The sequence below is a fragment of the Pelodiscus sinensis genome, chromosome 8 (genome assembly GCF_049634645.1).
Source record: "Pelodiscus sinensis isolate JC-2024 chromosome 8, ASM4963464v1, whole genome shotgun sequence".
Classification (NCBI taxonomy): domain Eukaryota; kingdom Metazoa; phylum Chordata; order Testudines; family Trionychidae; genus Pelodiscus; species Pelodiscus sinensis.
The window spans coordinates 37991174-38013297 of record NC_134718.1 but is presented as its reverse complement, the minus strand read 5'-3'; the positions used below and the strand labels follow the sequence as shown (position 1 = coordinate 38013297).

Below are 22124 nucleotides of genomic sequence, written 5' to 3'. Positions count from 1 at the left end.
CAGTATTGACCCAGACAGTCCAGTATTTTTGGCTCTTATCCAGTAAAAAAATTCAGAAAATACCTGACACCTAAAATGTCCGGTATTTTCTGATTTTTTTTCTCGGCCAGGGGGCAAAGATACCAGACTGTCCGGGTCAATACCAGACACCCGGCAACCCTATACACACTCAGCAGTTGGGCCCAGCTCTTCCCTCTCATGCCGCTTACCTGGTTCTGCAAAGGAGCTGTCCAGTGTGGAGCAGGGAGGGAGGCAAGATGGCTACTTTTTTTTTGCTCAACAACTTTGGTGTGTGTTCGGTATTTTTGGTTAAACCATCTGGTAATCCTAAGGACAGATGCAATTACATTAGCCTTTATTTTCTTGGGAGTGGTTTGAAGTACAATTTATGATGAATAACTGCACTTGGTGCACATTCAGGATATGTCTACACAGCAGTTTTTCAAAAAAAATGGCTGTTTTTCCAAAAAAACTTCTGTTACGTCCACACTGCAATCGCGTTCTTTTGAAAAAACTCAAAAGAACCGAAGGTTTTTTCCAACATTGGTAAACCTCTTTCTATGAGGAAGAAGCCTTTTCCCAAAAGAGCTCTGTGACAGGGCACAGTGGCCCCGCACGCCGCCAGGCCAAGTTAGCGGCGGCCCGGCAGATGCTGCTGGGCACAACGCCACAGGCATGCAACACACTGGAGGGCCGGCGCTGGCTGATGACATCACCTTGGCATCGGCCAGCGTGGCTTCACTGATGCCGGCCGATGACATTACCTGCCTAGCCAGCGGGGCATTCAAAAATGGCCTGGAGGCTGCTGACAAGGGGGTGAGCCTCAGGCCGGCTAGGGGGAAGGCAGGTGAGGCTAGTGAGGAGGGGGAGGACAGAAGGGTCTGGGAACTGACTGGGATGAGCAGCAACCCAGGGAGGGAATCCCAGGTGGGGTAGGAAGTAGCCCAGGGCTGGGCAGAGAACCCCGAGTGCGGGTGATTTTAGGGGTTTTCACCCCATCCACAGGCAGGTGGGAGGTTCTTTCCCCCTGTGTTAGGGCCCTGGGCTGGGACTCGGGAGAGTGGGCGAGCCCAAGCCCCGCTACCCCACTGCTGTACGGCAGGGTTCGTGCACTGTACGGTAGAGCTTATGTAATAAATACCGATCACCTACCACGACTTCGGGGTGGTCTTTGTACAAGTTCTTTCAGAAAAAGGTGTGTGTGGATGGGGAAGAGGGAGTTCTTTTGCAAGAAGAGGAAAGAGGAAAAAGTACTGGTGCCCTGGTGGCCATTCCGCTCATAGTAATCACAGCTTACATGCAAGTGTGACCGGGGCCGGGGCTCCGCCCCCACCCCTTGAGGCAGCCCCTCTTTTGGCACTAATGGTTCCCACATGCCCACCCACGTGTGACTTGTGTCCGGTGCACTATGCTAGACGTGTTCTAAGCGCAGGCAGCAGTGTCTGATGCTCGCTGGGTCGGAGAGGGAGTGGGGGGCCCGGGCCCAGGGCCCTAAGGACACGGATCCTCTGCGATCTGGCCCAGCTGACGGGGCGTATCGCTGAAACGTGCCAGCCCACCAACCCCTCCTGGTTGTGGCCTGGGCTGCTTCCTTTCCCCCAATGGGGAGGACTGGGCTGGCTCTGCGGGCTCCTCGGGATGGAAACTCTCCTGAAGCCCCTTGATTAGACCCCCCTCAGGATAGCAGCCTGCGGCAAGTGTAGCCGGGCTGATGGCCGAGTGCTGTGATGTGCTGAGTGTGGGCACTCAGGGCACTCCAAGCCAGGACTGCTTTGCAAGTGGGGAACCCCTGAAAACTGTCTGTCCGGGGTGGGAGTCGGGTCCCTTTAAGCACAGCCCTCGGCTAGCCTGAGGCAGCAGCTCCACGCTCTAAGTCCTAACCTGATGCCCTGTCGGCACTGCTTCCGGCCAGCCTTAACCCTGGTTCAGGGTCCACTCAATGTGGACATGCTAGTTCGAATTAGCAAAACGCTAATTCGAACTAGTTTTTAGGTCTAGATGCGCTAGTTCGAATTAACTAATTCAAATTAAGTTAGTTCGAATTAGTGCTGTAGTGTAGACATACCCTAAGACATGTCATGTTTAAGAGGTCCCATAGCATTACCAAAAATGTGTATTATTCTAATAGAAAGGACAATAAAAATAGATACAGTAAACTTCCGATAATCCGGCACCTTTAGGACCCAGGGGGTGCCGGATTATCAGATATGCTGGACTATCAGAAGGGGGGGGCTATGAGAGGTCTGGAGTGGGGTGGGAGGGGATGCCACCCCAGACCCCTCAAAGCCCCCCCTTACGATAGTCCGGCTCTGCCCCAGGCATCCCTGATTCAGCCGCTGCTGGTCAGTTTCAGCAGCAGCTGAATCGGGGATGCCTGCAATAGAGTAGCTGGGGTGCTGCCGGGTTGGTCCCGCAGCGCTGAGGGGCGGCGCTATGGCACCAACCCAGCAGCACTCCAGCTGCTCTTGGGGACGCCTGGGACAGAGCAGCTTGGGTCCTGCCCAGTTGGTCCCGCAGCGCCGAGGGGCGGCGCTACGAGACCAACCCTGCAGCACCCCAGCTGCTCTGCCCCAGGCGGCCAGATTCAGCCTGCTGGTGAAACTGACGCTGCTGGTCAGTTTCAGCAGCAGCTGAATCCTGACGCCTGGGACAAAGCAGCTGGGGTGCTGCCGGGTTGGTCCCGTAGCGCCGCCCCTCGGCGCTGAGGGACCAACCCGGCAGCACCCCAGCTGCTCTGCCCCATGGGTCCCCAAGTCAGCCGCTGCTGAAACAGATCAGCGGCTGATTCCAGGAAGCCCAGGGCAGAGCAGCTCTGCCCCGGGCTTCCTGGAATCAGCCACTGATCTGTTTCAGCAGCAGCCGAATCGGGGACCCCTGGGGCAGAGCAGCTGGGGTCCTGCCGGGTTGGTCCCGCAGCACTGTCCTTTGGCGCTGCGGGACCAACCCGGCAGCACTCCAGCTGCTCTTCCCCAGGTGTCCCCAAGGGGCAGCGCTACGAGACCAACCGGGCAGCACCCCAGCTGCTCTGCTCCCGGCTTCCCCAATTCAGCTGCTGGTCAGTTTCAGCAGCAGCTGAATGGGGGAAGCCTGTCCGGCTGCCCCAGCACTTCTGGGTTCCTGATGGTGCCGGACCATCTGGAGTCCCGGAGCATTGGATGCTGGACTAATGGAGTTTTACTGTATAATAAAGTTTTATAGTTGGATATATACCAGAACATAGGAGAGGATGCAACTAAAAGCTATTAATTTTTTTGTATTTGGAGGCCCCTCATAATCTGAGGCCCAAAACTGTAGCTTACTTAGCCTTAAATCCAGCACTGGTGGCCAACATTTTCTTGCACAAAACCCTTGCTCTGGTCCCTGCCCTTCCCCTTTCTCAGAGTCCCTGCCCCCCACTCACTCCATTCTCCACAGCCACACTCACTTGCTCATTTTCAGTAGGCAGGTGTAGGAGTGAAGTGCCAATGTAGACACAGCCTAAGTTTCAGAAACGTCTGAGTTAACCAAAAATGGGGCTTAACATGACTTATGCAACCTTCATTTTAATGAGTCTTGATTAATGCTTTGCTATTTAATAAAGTTGTAATCTTCAAGAAAGATTTCATTCAGATACTCTGCAGAATACATACATGTTATAATCTAACTTCTTAAAAAACCATCTTATGGCTTTTCAAGATAACTGTTTTTCTGTTAATATATTTGCAAACTAACCTGTGGGGGAAAGGAAGTCTAGTTAAGTAGTTTTAAACAATATATTCAAATGGTTCTACAATATATCACCATAATAAAATGTGAAATATATATTCAGTCCTGATTCTGTTGACAATGATAGTACTTAGGATAGACATGCCACAAAGTTCATTCATCCCAACTGCAGTATCATCGTAAGTGATTCTGAATGCTATAAGAAAATGGGGGAGCAATGTGAAAGTAAAAAAAAGATGAAATGAAGAGAGCATATTATTAAAACTGCATAGGTTATGTACCCACTAAATACTAGGCAATGTCTTCTTTCTACTATGATGTTTCAAGTAGTAACAGCATGGTCAAACAATAGCTAACTCACACGTTGTGTACTTATTCTATTGATCACAAACAATTTGCACTCATGATTAAACATTGTTTGGGTTTTATTATGACATCTGTTTTATTCCACATGCAGATGCGAATACATGAAACGTTTGCATACTCTGTATGCCCATGACATTAATAAAGAATGTGCTTATCAGTAAAATGCCAGTAGCAGACGTAATAAAGAAGACACACTTTTGCATTTTTGGTCACATGATATAATTTTGAATGTAATTTATTGTAATTGAGCTTACTGCCAAGATGTCCGTTATCCCATCATCCAAATTAAGCTAAAACCTAAAATAAGGAATTATGTCATGGAAATAGACACATTAACTGTTCTAATGAAAGAACTAACTCTGAGAGTCTCCTAAGAAGGGAAAAAGTGTACTTAATAGATTAAATCAGGACACTGGATATCTTAGTCAATCAGTGATTGGGCACATCACTGGAGTAATTTACCTCTATTTCACCAGTTTGAATATGGCCTAGGAAACTCTGACTACAAGTCACTATCATGCAATAACCACTCATTGCCCTATGTAAAATGATGAAATGAGTTGGTGACCTCAGTCAAATTCCCTTGATCTATACCAGACTTTATAATCACTTGATCTATACCAGACTCTATAATCACTTTCACAACTGCCAATCACAGAAAGACAAGAAATGAATGCTCATAAAGACAGAACCCCATTCCAAAGGGGGATAGATGAATTTTGAGGCAGCTTGCGTTTTCATGGCCATGCAGGGCCTGTACAGAAGATAAAGCAGTTCAGTTTCCACTATTGAGTTTCAATCTTGCAGCCCTGAGAACTGTATTTACTTAACAGACAAACACAATGGAACATAGATTTACTGTTTCAGCTAAAGTCAATATGAAAATGCAGAAGCTCTTTGTTGCTGTTAAGCTTCTTCCCTATTACTAATTGACCATATGTCATTTGGCTAAAAGAACAATTTAGCTGCACATTTTAAATAATAAAGCTATAGTTTTCACTGTTGAACTATATCATAAGTAACGGATATAAGTGGACAGACTCAAAGCACTTAAGTCTATCTACCTCCAAACTTTTCTTAAATATCACAGGTCAAACCAGTGGCCTTAATTCTGTTATACAGTCTCATAATTTGTGCATGAATATTTAAAAGAAAAATAGTAAGGACCTGACACCGGGAAAGGAAGATTCCAAATCCAAGCAAGTATACATGTTTTATAAAACCCAGCATTGCCTTTTGATTTGTTAGACTTACAGTAAAGGTTTACTGGCATAGTTTGTCTCTGGATAATTACAGCCACAGTCTGAGTAATGTCTGCAAGCTTTTCTTTTGTAAAGTGAGCTCCTATTATGAGTGAACTGTGAATGAAAAATGGAAGCTCTGGCTCTTCCTGGTTCAATACCTGGCATCTTCTGTGTATTCTATAGTGCTGAATATCAGTGATGTAGTTTAGGACCATGAATATGCTTTGGAAATGCTGGCCAAGCCCAATAGTTACTTTTAGGAAATTTAAATATTGCCTCTTTTATGAATAACGTATGTTGTTTTTCTATGAGTAGGTTCCCTATTGGCCCACCATTTCAGCTACACATACACTTTCACATACTCAGTAACAATCCCATTCTGCTCAAATATGCACTCTTAGGTCCTCCTCATGGTTGATACTGGGAATATATAAAGCTGTATGGGTGAACTGCTCGCAGTTCCTTCTCAAATGTTCCTCAGCCTGAAAGAGATCATCTAGTTTGCGCACTTTACTGTAGTTTATAGTTTAGCCCTTACACTTAATTTGTAATCTTGGTTTACTTCAGTTTACATAGTTAATTATTTTATTTGTTGATAATTATTTTACTTATGGATTTTCTTTTACTCCCTTCACTCCTCCCTGCTTTTCCTTTGTGGAGGGTTATCTTTGGAAGTCACTCCTGCTGCAGTCACCAGGATCCCCAGGCTTTCAGAATTACCTTTCTTACCAGGAATTCCCAGTTGGCAATGACATGCTTCATGACTCCATTGGTAAACCAGCCAAGTTTAACATCTGAGTATCTTTCAAAAGAAGAGCTATGAAAAACAAGAAAGTTCAGGTTGCTCATAATAGAGCAGGCTTTGAGACTGGCCTCTAATCCAGGCTCAGAGAATCCTGCTGTGCACCAACCTTAGGCTATAACTTCTCTAGGAACTTTTTGTGGAAGAGGTAATGCAAATGAAGTGCTCGTTAGCATTTTCTTACACTTCATTTGCATAATCTGTTCCGATCCGTGTTGCGGAAGAGGTTTTTGCACCAAAAAAAAAAAAAAAAAGCAGTGTGGATGTGTCCATTTTGTACAAAACCCCCTTTTTGCGCAAGATCCTTATGCCTGTAAAACAGAGGCAGCCGCAGTAGGGACCCTGGGCAGGCACCCAGAGTAGAGTAGAGTAGAGGGTGGGCCTGGGTTTCCCTCTTTTCCTCCCCCAACCCTCTGATTCACTTCAGAGACATCCCTTTGAAAAGGAAGAGAGAACCTTGTTGGGATAAGAGGCTAAATTGCCCTTACTAAGCCTAAAGGGGCCACAGAAACTGTGGGAGTTCTCCCACCAACCCCCTTTCTGGCCTATGATGAAAGTCACTCTGCAGGTTGTGGGCACTTCAAAAATTTTTGAAGTGGTTGTGGGCCACCCTGGAAGGGGTGGGGTCTTGGATGGAAGGGGGGAGCCTTTAAATAGAAACAAGTGAAAGGGCTCACGCCGCCCCTGCTGCTTCCAGGCAACCTTGCAGGGCTGGGATGTGCAAACCCTTTCAATTGTTTCTATTTAAAAGGCTCCTGCCTTAGTGGCTGCCGTGAAAACATGCACCCTTTAAATAGAAGCAGTTGAAAGGGCTTGCACCTCTCCAACTCCCAGGCAATGCACTTGGGGCAGGGCCAGGAACTGCCATGTGGGCCAGATAAAAGAGCTAGGTGGGTTGGATCCAGCTCACTGAAAGGCTCTTGCCCAGCCCTGTTCTAGAGGGTCATAGTGAGCCCTTGAAGCAAGCATAATCTGCCTGGAAGTGCAGGACCTATTAAAACAAGATTGGAGCTTTGTCACAGAACTCAGTTCAGGATTACAAACTACCATGCTCTGATGTCAGAGTATAACTACATCCATGATAATAAACTTAATCACCTTTCTTGACCTCCTTCCAGAGAAACATAAGCAAATAAGTTCATCACAGATGAGAGTCACCTTTTGGCAAAGACCTCATTATATGCAGCTAGTGCTGTGGCTCATTCCATCTCTACTGCTATCACAATGAGTCGTATGTCTTGTTTGAGTTGTCTAGTTTCTCTAGGGAGGTTCAGAATACCACTGAAGAACTTCCTTCTGATGTGCATAAGCTCTTCTGAGTACACAGATAAATCTCCTCACACTCTCTGAAATATTACATAGCCACACTTGAGTTACTCAGTATATACACATTCTTGTGAACAAGAGGAAATTTTAGCAGGTTCCCAACATCAGAGATCTTGCTTGACTCCATTCCAGAGTTGTCATACGTCTGCTTAACAACTTAATTACTGTTTTATTTTCTAATGATAACTGCCACTGTCCAGCAGTTTTTGTCTAAGCTTCAGTTTTTCTGGCTTGGTTGAGGGCTTGGAAAAGCCCTTTCTCAAGAGTCTGCAGATGCATTATCCCACCTGCTTTTCTCCCTTTTTCATCCCTTCAATTTCTGGCATGCCTGGGGACAGCTTCTGTTTTGGAGATAATATTGGGTTTCTCAATTAATTTCCATTCCATTCCACTCCTTTTCTTTTTCCCTTTACAGGGATCCATTTCATGAACATTTGCTGACACAAGAAGTCCTGTCTTCCATGTATATATGTCATAAAAACTGTCCCAGTGCAAAGTATTTCCTTACTCTAGAAAAAATGGGGGATGGAGACAAATACTAGATCTCAGACTTCTAAATGCATTTATAAATCACAGAAGTTCAGGAGGGCAAATTGTTAAATCAGATTGGTTCGTGGCTCTTGACTTTCAGGACACGCATCTTCATGTTGTAATTTATTCCTCTCTCACAAGAGATGTCTTTGTTTTACAGTCCGTCAGGATCACTTCCAGAAATTAGTGCTTTCTTCTGCCCTGAGAGTATTCTCAAAGATCATAGTAGCAGTAGCCACTCATCTAATGAGGCTAAGTATAATAGTGTTCCACTGAGTTAGTTAATGATTGGAAGCTCTTTCTGTGGTTCAGACTTTTGTGACTCTGTTCCAGAGGTTACACTTTTAGCTCAACATCAAAAGGTTGACTTTGACCCCAGAACACCTGGAGTTACCTTAAGTAGAACACCCACAGGAAGACCACTTGAAGGAGAGGTTACTCACCTTTATGCTGTTACTGGAATTCTAGGAGATGTGTCCCTCCTCAGGGCGCTCCATTACCCTGCCCTTCTGCCTCAGAGTCCTCTGCCTTGGGGCTTTGCTATGGAGAAGAAACAGAGTGGTTAGGAGGAGGATTAAAGCATGTGCACTTGTCAAACAAGGCAATATATGTCTTGAATACTGGTCACTGCACAAGGTGAATAACCTCTCCCTGTCACTGTAATTGTTCTCATGTAACTTGGATTTTGTGATTCAAACCATGAAATATGCTTCTTAGAAACATCATCTGGAGAATCTAATGTGAATTGGCATTTTCCTAGAAATACTGTTTGTAAAGTCTAATGCAAGATCCTGGTCTACAGATACTGGATAATGATAATTGGAGCCTTACCTGAATTGCAGGGATGATTATCAAATAATTGTGGCTGAGTTGTGGACAAGACCTAAAAAAAATAAAAAAGTGATTAATGGACTTTTAATAATTGTGGTAATTTGAAAAACCAGAGATGACCTATTTGTTTTTCTTTAATAGCTGAAACAATAGCTGACAAGTATTATGTCATGCTTGCTAACTTTTTGAAAACCAAACATTTTGCTGTAACTATATTGGTCATTAATGTGCTGGGCTGAATAGGAGCCCTCTCATGCCAGGGCTGACAGCTCATGCCCCGGCCCTTATCAGCTCAGATAAATGGGGTTCTACTGTACCAGTGGAGGAAAAGTGTGTGTTGCAAACATCAAAATGGATGCAGAATTGTGAACCGTGCAAAGGAAGCTAATTAAAATCAAAATTACAGTAGAAATATAATATTGCAAGAGCTGCAATTCCCCAATATCACAAATTAAGTAGAGTCTTAATTATAATTGTTTGGGGAATTACTTATTGGTCTCAAAATTATAGAAACCTAGAATAAAAATGCAATTGTCGTGTACTGACACTGATGCCATTATGAAATCAGTCTTTGCTAAAAGCTGTAACTGCGAGGTATCTGAATACTACAGTTTTTTTTCTATACTTACCCTAGGAAATTTTTAGCCAATGTAGAATGTTTAATTGTAACCATTTGTGTTCAAAAGTAAATAAAACACTGTTTCAATACTTCAGCATTAGAATTCTTTGCTATCACGATCAGTTTAATGACTTCTAATGACATTAGCATAGACTTGTATTTATTTAATGAGGGGGTTAGATCAGACCCTTGGAATTTTTATTATGTATGTATTCTGTGTATGTCTAGACTGCAAGGATCTATCAGAAAAAGATACTCAAAATGTGCTCGGCATTTTGGGTATCTTTTTCCGATATTTTTGTCAGAAGAGGCTTTTCTGAAATTTGGCCCATCTAGACTCGGCCAAGTTTCAGAAAAAAACCCTCTCTTTCTAAAGCCCCCTTCTTCGTCGTGGAATGAGGAATAAAGGGCTTTTCTGGGAAAAAAAAAAAGTGGAAGAGCAAATGAGTTTCCTGGACATGGCGGGGTTTTTTCGGGATATTTCCTGTATCCCGAAACCCCCTCACAGTGTAGCCATATTCTATTGTAGAGGACAGAAAATTGTGTGTATGTTAACTTGAAGGCTCTTCTGTAGCCAGAACAGGAAATTATCTATCTGTATGGAACTTTGGGGGGCTTATGCGTTTGTTGGCAGCATGATGAACATGATCTGCTGAAATGTATAAGTAAAAATGGTTCTTCCTCTGATAATGTTTTTGTTCATGAGCAAATTGATCAATCATATTAGAAGTCACTTGATGATCACCATGTAAGAAGGAGGTTAAGAATACCCAGTCTGACCTGGCTGTCTGTTGAACTTGGAATTCTCTTAATTCCAGGTGGTGGTTAGTGGGCTTAAGATAATGGAGATGCAGACTTGCCTTCTTTATAGTCATAGAATCATAGAACCATAGAGCTGGAGGAGACTCAGAAGGTCATCAAGTCCAGCCCCCTGCTCCAGGCAGGACCAATTCCAACTAAATCAACCCGGCCAGGGCTTTGTCAAGCCGAGACTTAAACACCTCTAGGGATGGAGACTCCACTACTTCCCTAGGTAACCCATTCCAGTGCTTCACCACCCTCCTAGTGAAATAGTTTTTCCTAATATCCAACCTGGACCTCTCCCACCACAACTCGAGACCATTGCTCCTTGTTCTGCCATCTGTCACTACTGAGAACAGCCTCTCTCCATCCTCTTTGGAACCTCCCTTCAGGAAGTTGAAGGCTGCTATCAAATCCCCCCTCACTCTTTGCTTCTGCAGACTAAACAGACCCAAGTCCCTCAGCCTCTCCTCATAGGTCATATGCTCCAGCCCCCTAATCATTTTGGTCGCCCTCTGCTGGACCCTCTCCAATGCGTCCACATCCTTTTTGTAGTGTGTGTGTGTGGGGGGGGGGGGCCCAGAACTGGACACAGTACTCCAGATGTGGCCTCACCAAAGCCGAATAAAGGGGAATAATGATATCTCTGGATCTGCTGGCAATGCTCCTCTTAATGCAACCTAATATGCCATTAGCCTTCTTGGCTACAAGGGCACACTGTTGACTCATATCCAGCTTCTCATCCACTGTAACCCCCAGGTCCCTTTCTGCAGAACTACTACTTAGCTGGTTGGTCCCCAGCTTGTAACTATGCTTGGGGTTCTTCCGTCCCAAGTGCAGGACTCTACACTTGTCCTTGTTGAACCCCATCAGATTTCTTGTGACCCAATCCTCCAATTTGTCTAAGTCATCCCCTCAGCTTAGTGTCATCCGCAAACTTGCTGAGGGTGCAATCCATCCCCTCATCCAGGTCATTAATAAAGATATTGAACAAAACTGGTCCTAGAACCGAATCTTGGGGCACTCCACTAGAAACCGACTGCCATCCTGACATCGAGCTGTTGATCACTACCCGCTGGGCCCGGCCTTCTATCCATCTTTCTATCCATCTTACCGTCCATTTATCCAATCCACGTTCCCTTAACTTGCTGGCAAGAATATTGTGGGAGACCATATCAAAAGCCTTTCTAAAGTCAAGGTATATCACATCCACTAACTCTGCCATGTCCACTGAGCCAGTTACCTCATCATAGAAGCTAATCAGATTGGTCAGGCACGACTTGCCCTTTGTGAATCCATGCTGACTATTCCTAATCACTTTCCTCTCATCCAAGTGCCTCAAAATGGATTCCTTAAGGATCCCTTCCATGATTTTTCCAGGAACCGAGGTAAGACTGACCGGCCTATAGTTCCCTGGATCGTCCTTCTTCCCTTTTTTGAAGATGGGCACTACATTTGCCTTTTTCCAGTCATCCGGGATTTCTCCTGATCTCCATGACTTTTCAAAGATAACAGCCAAAGGCTCCTCAATGACATTTGCCAACTCCCTCAGTATCCTCGGATGCACTAAGTCTGGACCCATGGATTTATGTACGTTTAGCTTTTCTAAATAGTTCCTAACCTGTTCTTTACCCACCATGGGCTGTCCATCTTCATTCCATCTTGCGTCACTTAGCGCAGAAGTCCAGGAGCCGACCTTGTCCATGAATACAGAGGCAAAGAAAGCATTGAGTACTTCAGCTTTCCCCACATCATCTGTCACTAGGTTACCTCCTTCATCCATTAGGGGCAGCACACCCCCTTTGATCACCTTCTTCTTGTTAACATGCCTGTAGAAACCTTTCTTGTTATCCTTCACATCCTTAGCCAGTCGCAATTCCATTTGCACTTTCGCCTTCCTGATAACCGCCCGGCATTCTCGAGCTATCCCTTTAAACTCCTCCCTGGTCATTTGTCCAAATTTCCACTTTTTGTAAGCTTCCTTTTTGTGCTTAAGTTCACCAAGGATTTCCCCTGTAAGCCAATCTGGTCTTCTACCATGTTTGCCTCTCTTTCTACACGTCGGGATGGTTTCTTTCTGTGCCTTCAACAAGGCTTCTTTAAAATACTGCCAGCTGTCCTGGACTCCTTTCCCCTTTATGTTAGCATCCCAGGAGATTCTGCCCATCAGATCTTTGAGGGAGTCAAAATCTGCTTTTTTGAAGTGCAAGGTGTGTATTTTACTACTCTTTTCTTCCTTTGGTCAGGATCCTGAAATCTACCATCTCATGATCACTGCTTCCCAGGTTGTCACCCACCTCCACTTCCCCTATTAGTTCCTCCCTGTTTGTGAGCAGAAGGTCAAGCTGCGCACGGTCCCTGGTCGGATCCTTCAGCACTTGTGACAAGAAGTTATCCCCAACAGTCTCCAAAAACTTCCTGGATTGCCTGTGTACTGCCGTATAGGTTTCCCAACAGATGTCAGGGTGATTAAAGTCCCCCAAGAGAACCAGGGCCTGAGATCTGGAAGCTTCGCTCAGTTGTCCGAAGAAAGCCTCCTCTACCTCATCCACCTGATTCGGTGGCCTGTAGCAGACACCAACCACAACATCACTGCTCTTGTTAGCTCCTTTAAACCTAACCCATAGACTTTCAACAGGTTTTTCTCCCTCTTTATACTGGAGTTCAGAGCAATCGTAGTGCTCTCTTACATATAGTGCAACTCCTCCTCCTTTTCTCCCCTGCCTGTTCTTCCTGAACAGTCTATACCCTTCCATGACAGTGCTCCAGTCATGAGAGCCATCCCACCAACTCTGTTATCCCAATTAAATCATATTTCTTTGTCTGGGCCACGGCCTTCAGTTCTTCCTGTTTGTTGCCCAGGCTTCTCGCATTAGTGTACAAACACCTCAGGTAACCAGTTGATTGCCCTATCTTCTCCATTCGAAACAGGGGTCCTCCTTTCTTGCTCTTTCCTCTCTGCATTTCTTCCCGGTATCCGACTTTCCCACTCCCCTCAGGGTTTTGGTCACCGTCCCCCGACGAACCTAATTTAAAGCTCTCCTCACTAGGTTTGCAAGCCTGCCCGTGAAGTTGCTTCTTCCTCTCTTCGTTAGGTGGATCCCATCTCTTCCTAACAATCCTTGTGCCCAGAACCGAGTCCCATGGTCGAAGAAACCAAAGCCCTCTCTGCAACACCACCTGCGCAACCACGCATTTACATCCTCAATTCAATGATCCCTGCCCAGTCCTTCCCCTTCAACAGGGAGGATGGATGAGAACACCACTTGCGCTCTGAATTCTTGGATCCTTCTTCCCAGTGCAACATAATCCACAGTAACCCGCTCAAGGTCATTCTTGGCCGTATCATTAGTTCCCACGTGGAGAAGCAGGAAGGGGTAGCGATCTGAAGGTTTGATCAGCTTGATAAGCCTCTCTGTGACATCCTGCATGTGAGCTCCCGGTAAGCAGCACACCTCTCGAGATTCCAGGTCCGGACAGCAGAGGGATGGCTCAGTCCCTCTTAGAAGGGAGTCCCCAACCACCACCACCCGTCGTTTTCTTTTGGGGGTGGTGGCCGTGGAACCCCCATCCCTAGGACTACGCATCCCATGCCTTCTAGTAGATGGTGTTCCCTTCTGATTTTTTCCTTGTGAGGTCCCTTCCAGAGCTTTCAGCACTGCAGAGCCTGTGGAGAGAGCTTGAAAGCGATTACTTACCTCTATAGCATTGGGGGATTCCTGTGTTGGCCTTTTTCCCCTTCTAGAAGTTACATGCTGCCAGTTCTCTTCTTGGTCACGTACTGCCCTCTCTGGCTCCTCTGCCTGCCATGCTTGAAGGATTAAACGCAGCCTTCTATCGAGGAAGTCTTCATCCTCTCTGATCGAGCGTAGGGGCGACACTTGGGCCTCCAGTCCTCTAATTTTTTCTTCCAAAATGTCGACCAGCTTGCACTTCGTGCAGATGAAATCCGTTCTCTCTTCCGGGAGGAAGACAAACATGGCACACGCTGTGCAGGTAACAACAGCAGACCCATCACCATCCATCGCTGCTGTCTTGGAGAAGGGATTTAAAAAGAAAGGCAAGGGAACCTCACGCCCTTCCCAACTCCCTCTCTAAACTCCGTGTTAGCACTCACCTGTTCGCAAGTGGTTGAAGGCTAATTGGGGATGTGCCAATCCTGCAGCTTGTGGAGGTATGTAAAGTCTCTCTGGGAAGGCAGGATATCATTTACATATAAAGGTATAAAAATGTGTTCCAAATTTAAAGGCAAGACCAAATGTATTCTGTCCTCTCTTCTTGAGGAAGGTTATTGATGAGGCTGTGGCTAGGCAGGTTCAATCCCATCTGGATCACGTTAGCTTTTGACCTCTTGTTTTAGTGTGGAATGATAAAATCTGTCTTGTATAGAAACAGCACCAATAAATTTGGTAGATCATATTCTCCTATCAGTGGATAAAGGGCATATGTACTTATTGATGATGTTAGTTCTCTGAGTGACTTCAATAGAAAGCCTAGTTAGGTTGAACTTTTCTCTTTAATGGAACTGAGGTCTCAAAAGCTGGTGATGAGCACTTCATGTCATTGGTCAGTCAGTCTCCCATTGAGGTACTGCAGGATTCTATCTTGCCCCCCCATTAGGAGGTGTAAGAGGATATAAACCTGCATGTGACTGAAAGTGTTTGATCATGAGCCACTTAAGCTTAGATATGAGACAGTTGTTTTAAGCTAAACCTGCATAAAGAGGCTGGTAACTTTCATGGTTGGGGAGATTATAGATATTGAACTGAAGACACTTTGTGCATGCACACCACTGCAGAAATGAGACTGCGGTTTGTCAGATAGGTCTGCAGTTTAGTGGTCTGCTTGACTAGCTTTCTCGGCACTAAAGCCCATATTAAAGTCCACTCTTATTTGGGTTTTTCCTGAAATTGACTTTGAAGTTGCAAAATTGTTACCCGCCATCTTCTGTGATTTATGGTAGCTGACCGTAAGCTAACAAATTTAATTCAAAGTGTGTGTGTTTTGTGTATATAAAACTCTTAATGTAAGTCCCAAGTAGTCCTGTGACTATGTTTTCCCTTGTTCCTCAGCTGACCTTTGTTATTTTGAAAGTATTAATAATAGTACAGCAGGTGTTCTAAGTGCACAAGCCATTCTGCATTGAAGTGGAGGATATGGGGTCCCGTGCATGGAAGTGCTAAAAGACCAGAGGTTATAAAAGGGGATATTTCAGTTTTTGTTTTCCTGTCTACACTTTATTCTCCTCTGTGCCTAATGAAGTACCGCATGGGTGTGGGAAAGAGCTGGCTCAGCCTTGTCATCAGGGTTAAGGGAACTGGCTCGTTGGCACACTAGAGTAGAACTTGTAGTGGAGAATAGAGAAGGAGGAATAAGGCTGAGGTAAAAACCTTCAGCTCAGGGCCTTATGTTCATGCCACTGGTACCTAGAAGCCTCCATATAGTCTACGTTTGGCTGTGACCTCTGACTTTGCCCTGGAAACCCTTCTAAGAGTGGTGAGCCTTAATCCAAAAACTCCTGTTATTAGTTCTATTGGTTTATACAGAAAAGTGTAGATATGAATCATAAAGCGCACATGCCTTGTTAAAGGAAAGCATGACATTCATTTTTAAGTTTGAAGTATTGATGAAGTTTCAGTTGTAAGAGGCTGGCTGTGATCCATACACAGCCCATTATTTGGGCATTGCAAAAAAATAAAACAAAAGTGTTATAGAACAAATAAATGATAGGACTTGGGTTGTCCCCTAACAATTACAATATAATTGTATACGTGTTTTGTGGGCACAAGGAAAGTAACAGCTAGAGAGACAAAGTAAGTATAGTCAAGGGTTATACTAATGAAGTCACAGTTTACTCCATTTAAGTGTACATTCATTTTGATGTTTTCATGATTAAGTGCAGTCACTAGAGGCATGTCAACACTAGGAAACTATTTTGAAATAACTAAATTTGACTTAACTCCCAATTTTACAAAATTGAAATAGCATGTCCTGACTATGGGGCAGCCTCGAAATTAGATCGAGGCAGGCTCTGTTAATATAGATATGCTATCTCAACTTACAGCCCCAGGAAGCACAGGGGAATAATTAGTTTGAACTGCTCTGAGGAGTAGTTATTTTGAATGGTGGCACCAGAGAATCCACACTAATGCTATTTTGAAATAACTATTTCAAAATTAGCATTATTCCCTGAGAAAAGCAGGAATATAGATTTTGAAATAAGCAGCCCCTTATTTTGAAATAATGGGCTTGGTTGTGTGGATGCTCCACTTATACATTTGATATAAGGGGAGTTATTTCGAAGTAAAGCCCTAGTATAGACCAAGGCTGGGTGTCCCATACATAATGGAGTTGTGGGATGAGTCCATACTTACATGGGTCTCACTCTGTTAATATGAGCAGTTCATTTACTTTGCTTGAGCCACTCACGAAAATGAGGGTTTCTAGGATCAGGAAACCTTCCTCCCTTGATTTCATGCTTTACATAATTTAAATGAGAACAACAGACCACTCTGTATCTATTTTCAATGTCTAAGCTGAGTGGAGTGTAATACCTTGTAAATAAAGAAAGCTGAGTCGTTTTTTTGTACAAGGGCTAATATGACCTAATAAGATTGGAATTATACACACACTATCTAGCCTCAAAAATAAAATTTAAAGTGAGTATGCATTATTTAGCAGACTGTATAGCACCAGTGTCTGTGGTGCACTAGAGGTAATTTATAATGAACTATTACACTGTGTGCACCCTAAAATAACAATGGGCTTGATTCTGTTCCCTCTGAAGTCACTTGCAAATCTCCCATTCACTAGAGTGGATAGAATAGAATCAAATAATTGATGGACAGATGAGTTATCTAGCAGGTGCATGCTGTAAATTAATATTAATCTACATTATATTATCAGACACTCTAATATTATGTGGGGTAAGTCATGTTTCTAGGTTTAGCTCATAATTCTTTTGAATGGCAATCCTGAACAGAAACTTTGAACTTCACTGTTCTGAAATCCTGGAAAAAATATATTGTTGGCTCTTTCTTTGAAAAGACTGTTTCTTCTCAAATCAGAGATTCAAATCAGAGACCCTGAACTGCCAGATGTGTGGGTTTTTTTGTTTTTTGATGTTTTTTTTTTTTACAAGTAGCATGGGAAAGCTGCATGTAGTTAGCTTGGTGAGTTTTAGACTTAACCACTAGCAATTTGTCTACAATAATATTTCTCCCTAATCTTAAAATTAACACTGTTAAATCCCATAGTATGACTAAGAAAAACTGTGAGCTAGGGATTCAATAGCCTTGTTTTTCCAAATGTCAATTGCTTGTATGCATTTGTTGGTCTTGCTTGTTATTTTGTAATATCTTCAGGGCAGGAACTAAATTTCTCTGTACCTGAAGTAGGTATAACAATGGAGATGGGGGTCTTCAAGTGCTAGTGGAATATGAATAATAGATTTTTAGAAGAAGGAAAAAAGTTAAGACTCAAGTTTCATTTAATTCTGACATAGCCTGAATTCTTAGATGACTTACTGCATATCTTTTTCTTTGGTTTTTATTTTCCTATAAGCCCCCTCCAAGTTGGAGAAGAATCTAAGTATCATAGATTTGCATCTAAAATACATGGTTTTATAAGTCCCCCCTCCCAAAACGGGGAAAATTTAAGGAGGAGAATGTTTCATAAAAAATCGTGAATAAGGCTTCATGCAATACTAAATTGGATTGACGTCTCAATTTCCATTTATCTTTCTTAAATCCCATGTAAGGACTATACACTGGCCTGCTTTTAAAGTATTTAAAATCTTTTTTTCGTTCAACACATGTATGGATAACAATCATATTACACGTGATCTGTATATCTCTTTCCACCATTTGCTAAAGTGTTCTGTAGCTGACCCTGAAAATAGTAGTGAGGGCCATGCAGCATAAAACCAGCATAGCTGAATTTTGCATCTGCTTTAGCTTTTTTTTTTTCTTGAATGATCTGATGTATAAACTTTACAGTAAGTTTTTGCCTTTGTGCCAGTGTTATTTTTGCGCACAAGATGGCGCTCTTTTCATTTTAATGAGAAGTGTGAGACAAAACGAAGGTCTCAGCTATCTGTCACTGGTTTACAGTATTTTCACAATTCTGACTCACACATGTTTGAAACAAGATTTTTTGAGAATTCCTTTAATAAACATTCTTCCTTGTGAATGCTTTTTAATAAATAAAGGTAGTGTCCACAAATTCTGTAGCTGCTTATATACTTCGTGGTCTGTCTGTTTCTCTCTTCTTTTTTTGAAAGTGTTTTTTTCAGTAAAATGTTTTCTCTCCACCCCCTTCTTCCTGTGTTCACATTTAGAAGCATCATTTGGACGGACCTGAGAGCAAAACACCGGACATGCTCAGACCCATTCCTTCTTTCTTTTCACGAACAGATAGATGCCCAGTGCTTGCAGTCATTTGACTTTGTTTCCTCCTTGAGGCTGTTACTAGCAAAGGACTTTCAAGCTTGAAGCACCCTTCAGGAAACTGTGAAACTGACAATGCACATATCGCTGTCAAATGCACAAAGATAAGAAACCAAGAAGACACATTTCCTTTTAATCTCTTTAAGCAGTGGGAATATCGAGTTGTAGGGGCTTATTGTAACAGTTTTCAGATAGAAATGTGATAGGTTGTAAGCTTTAAAAATACATTCATAAAAATCATGTGTAGTGGTCTATTCCTAATAAATACTGTAAACAGTGATATCCTGACACAGTTTAGGTGAAAGGCAAAAGTCTCATTTAACTTCAGTGGAACCAGGGTTTCACTCTGACCATAGGAGGTATCATAATTTTGTATCTTACAGAAATGATCTCCTGACAACATCTATTGTACCTATAATTGATCATGTACAAATTCCATTCACACTAGTGTAAAATAAATCCTAAGAATTCCCACTGATATCAGTATAGTTACTAAGCACTCACATGGAAAAATGTGAGAACTAGATCTAGGGCCTATGAATGAGTAGTAAGAGAAGATAAAAGCTCTCAATACATGTCCATGTGTTAATCAGGAGGCCACATCCTGAAATTGCACCAGATGACTTTTTGACACGTTATATTTTGCTTATCAATCAACTTGCTACAAATTGTAGACATTGTTGAATGAAAATTCTATCTTTCAGAGGCAGTGAACATTTTTTCTACCACCATTTAATGAGTATGAATTATTTTTGTAGCATTATAAAGGGGCATTGTTACAAGAATAACAAGAAAGTACTTGGAGGTGATGGTGTCTACATCAGGTATTAGAACTTAATTTATGTGAACATAAATGGTTGAACATTCAATAATATGATTAAATTCATGCATTTTTGGATGAGATGATAAATGGAATTTGTAACATCTGCAGAAGAATTTTTTTGAATAGAAGTAGCTATAATCTATTCAGAGCCATGGAAGGTTAATGTGCTTGTTTTTAAAATTACATTCCTTCTATGTAATTACCTTACTGGGGTTTATGATAATGTAAAACTAAGCTGCCTTAAACAACCAGCTATTGACTTTTTAGGGTGTGTGTTTTTTGTTTTGTCCTTTTTTTTTGGTAGACCAGAATAGCAGTTTTGATGCATCTTCTTCTCTAAGAGATAACTAGTATATATTACCAAGTACTTTTAAAAAGGTATAGTGAAAATGGTGAAATATCATACACAGCCCTTGTACAGATGGGTAGATTGTGAATGGAGGAAAGACTACAGATTTTAAATAAAATTCTGCACACTGAATTTTTGTGTACCTAAAGAATCAAATGACAGACCACATACACCAAATTAACAGATTTTTCTTTAGGTGTCCTACGCAATCAGCACTTACTGAGACTGTCAGCTTTCCCTTAATGAACATGAAACAGTACAGGACACATTCCCAGATAATCATTTAGCAAAAAAAGTTTGATTCTTAATGACAAGTGATAATATCAACACTGTTCTTGTGCAACAAACTGGAGCCTTGTCATGCAACTCAGATGAACAGTGGTAAGAGATGAGAGGGTGGGGAAAGAGAATAATTCATGTAGGTTATTAGCTGAACACGTTTTAATATTTATGAAGTGCTTTTTTTTAATACAAAGTCTTTCTTAGGATCCAGTTACAGAGAGCTGCGTCACCCTCTCGATCACATGGTAATTGTTGCTATTTCAAGGATCAAGTCTTGGAGAGTGGTACAAAGCATCCCCTCCCCCTCACTTCTTTTGTACTATTTAGTGTTGGACAGTGATTAGTGTATGATGGAGGGAGAGCTGCTGCTCTGATCAAACGCAGTTGAGGAGCTCAGTGGACTGTGTGTGCTCTCCCCTCCCCCCCATGGAGTGACTCTGGCGGATATGAAGGGAGGAAGGACAGCTGTAATTGGTTTCTCAATGAAAGATAATCACCTATTCCCAGCAGAGAGTTCGGATTAGCACTCAGCATCTCCTCTCCACTGATTTCAGATTTCTCTGCGTCCGTTTACAGCCCACTCAGCAATAAGTGGATCGAAGAAAGCTGTTCACCACCCATTAGTGGTAGCTGATCTCCCTGCTCACTTATTGAGAAGCTTCATTCACTCAGCGCTCGCCTTCCTTGTCGCTGCTGCGGGCTAACAAAGTTAGCGCAGGGTGGAAAATGAGCGAGCTGGAAGGGGACTTTGCCAAGATTTTGCAACTGAAGGAAGAGCGCATTAAAGAGTTGGAGAAGCGACTGTCCGAGAAGGAAGAGGAGATCCAGGAACTGAAAAGAAAACTGCACAAATGCCAGTCCGTGCTGCCAGTGCCCACCACCCACATCGGACCGCGCACCACCCGGGCACAGGGCATCTCCGCCGAACCCCAGACCTACAGGTCTTTCCACGACCTCAGACAGGCATTTAGGAAATTCACCAAATCGGAAAGGTAGGACCAGCCTCTGGGGACATGGGCCGACCCTCCTTCGCCCTGGCTGTTGGCAGCAAAGCCTTAGTAGCCAGCAGCCCCTTGGGGATGGACTCCGAGAGGGTGGGGGCGGGGGCGCAGATCCCGTCTCTCCTCGGAGCTCCTGGCTCCGCCGGCTCAGGGGCCAAAGGGGCAGGCGGGCACTAAGAGTTAACTACTTCTGTGGGCAAGTTGGGGAACGGTCAGACCCCCCGAGCCACGCGGCAGCTGGATCCGCCCTGCGGGGCAGCCTCCCCAAGTTTCCCTTTGGACTCGTGCAGAAATCCCGGGTTGTCTCCAACCCACCTCCCGCACCCAGCCGCCTGCCCCGCGCCGGGCCCCGCAGCCCCGCGTCCCGCGATGAGCAGGCTCGGAGCCCGCTGCCGGCGGCCTCTTGCTGAGCATGCCCGGGCGCTGCGGGCATGCTCAGTGACAGCCCCGGCCGCACACCACTTGCTCTCCGGCCAAGCAGGGGGAATGCTCTGTGCCCGGCCGGGGGAGGGGGCATTCAGGCGAGAGCGAAGGGGGCGGGAGCAGCCGCGAGGCCAAAGCCAGCTCCCCGGCCCCCTCCTGCCTGGCGGCTGCTGCCCGGCTCCCGTCCCGGACACCGGAGAAGCCCCATCGATCGGCTCCAGCATTAGAGCCCCTGCGGACCGCAGCGAGAGGAAGCGCATTAGGGCTTTTAGGCGCGGCGGGCTATCGAATGTCCCATTAGCCCGGCGGCCATGGGGCTGTGGGGGGAGGGGGGAGTCACGCTGCCGGGAACGGGTTCCCCAGGAGCTGCCCAGCGCGCCAGGTCAGCTCACCCCCTCGCCCCGGGGCCGCTCCGCGGGGGCCTGCCCTCTCCATGGCGATGCGAGCCCAGGGGTGAGGGGAGCGGTCGGTGCTGCGGGGCCAAGCTGGCAGGAGAGGCGTCTACTCAGCCCGGAGCCTTCCTAGCCTACAGCCCCGGGGCGGGTCGCCCCAGGAGAGCGCGGGCGGGCCCCAC

General features: G+C 44.6%; 1 protein-coding gene and 1 long non-coding RNA gene across 3 annotated transcripts in view; one reads left to right on the top strand and one right to left on the bottom strand.

Moving 5' to 3' along the window:
* The window catches only part of PRKG1 (protein kinase cGMP-dependent 1), a 1023509-nt gene that overhangs the window by 61218 nt on the left and 940167 nt on the right, over nucleotides 1-22124 (top strand). The window contains exon 1 of one of the 2 annotated variants that reach the window (XM_075935047.1): nucleotides 20426-21118. The exons of the other annotated variant lie outside the window; for it this stretch is intronic. Coding sequence (XP_075791162.1) covers nucleotides 20853-21118 — 266 coding nt within the window. The 5' untranslated portion in view covers nucleotides 20426-20852. Of the gene's footprint in view, nucleotides 1-20425; nucleotides 21119-22124 lie in introns of those variants that run through there. 2 annotated transcript variants of the gene reach the window in all.
* On the bottom strand, nucleotides 8404-20749 carry LOC142830407 (uncharacterized). The gene is made up of 3 exons (XR_012905620.1): nucleotides 20624-20749; nucleotides 8806-8857; nucleotides 8404-8514 (listed from the first exon to the last, which is right to left on the bottom strand). It is a non-coding gene; the product is annotated as an uncharacterized LOC142830407 (long non-coding RNA).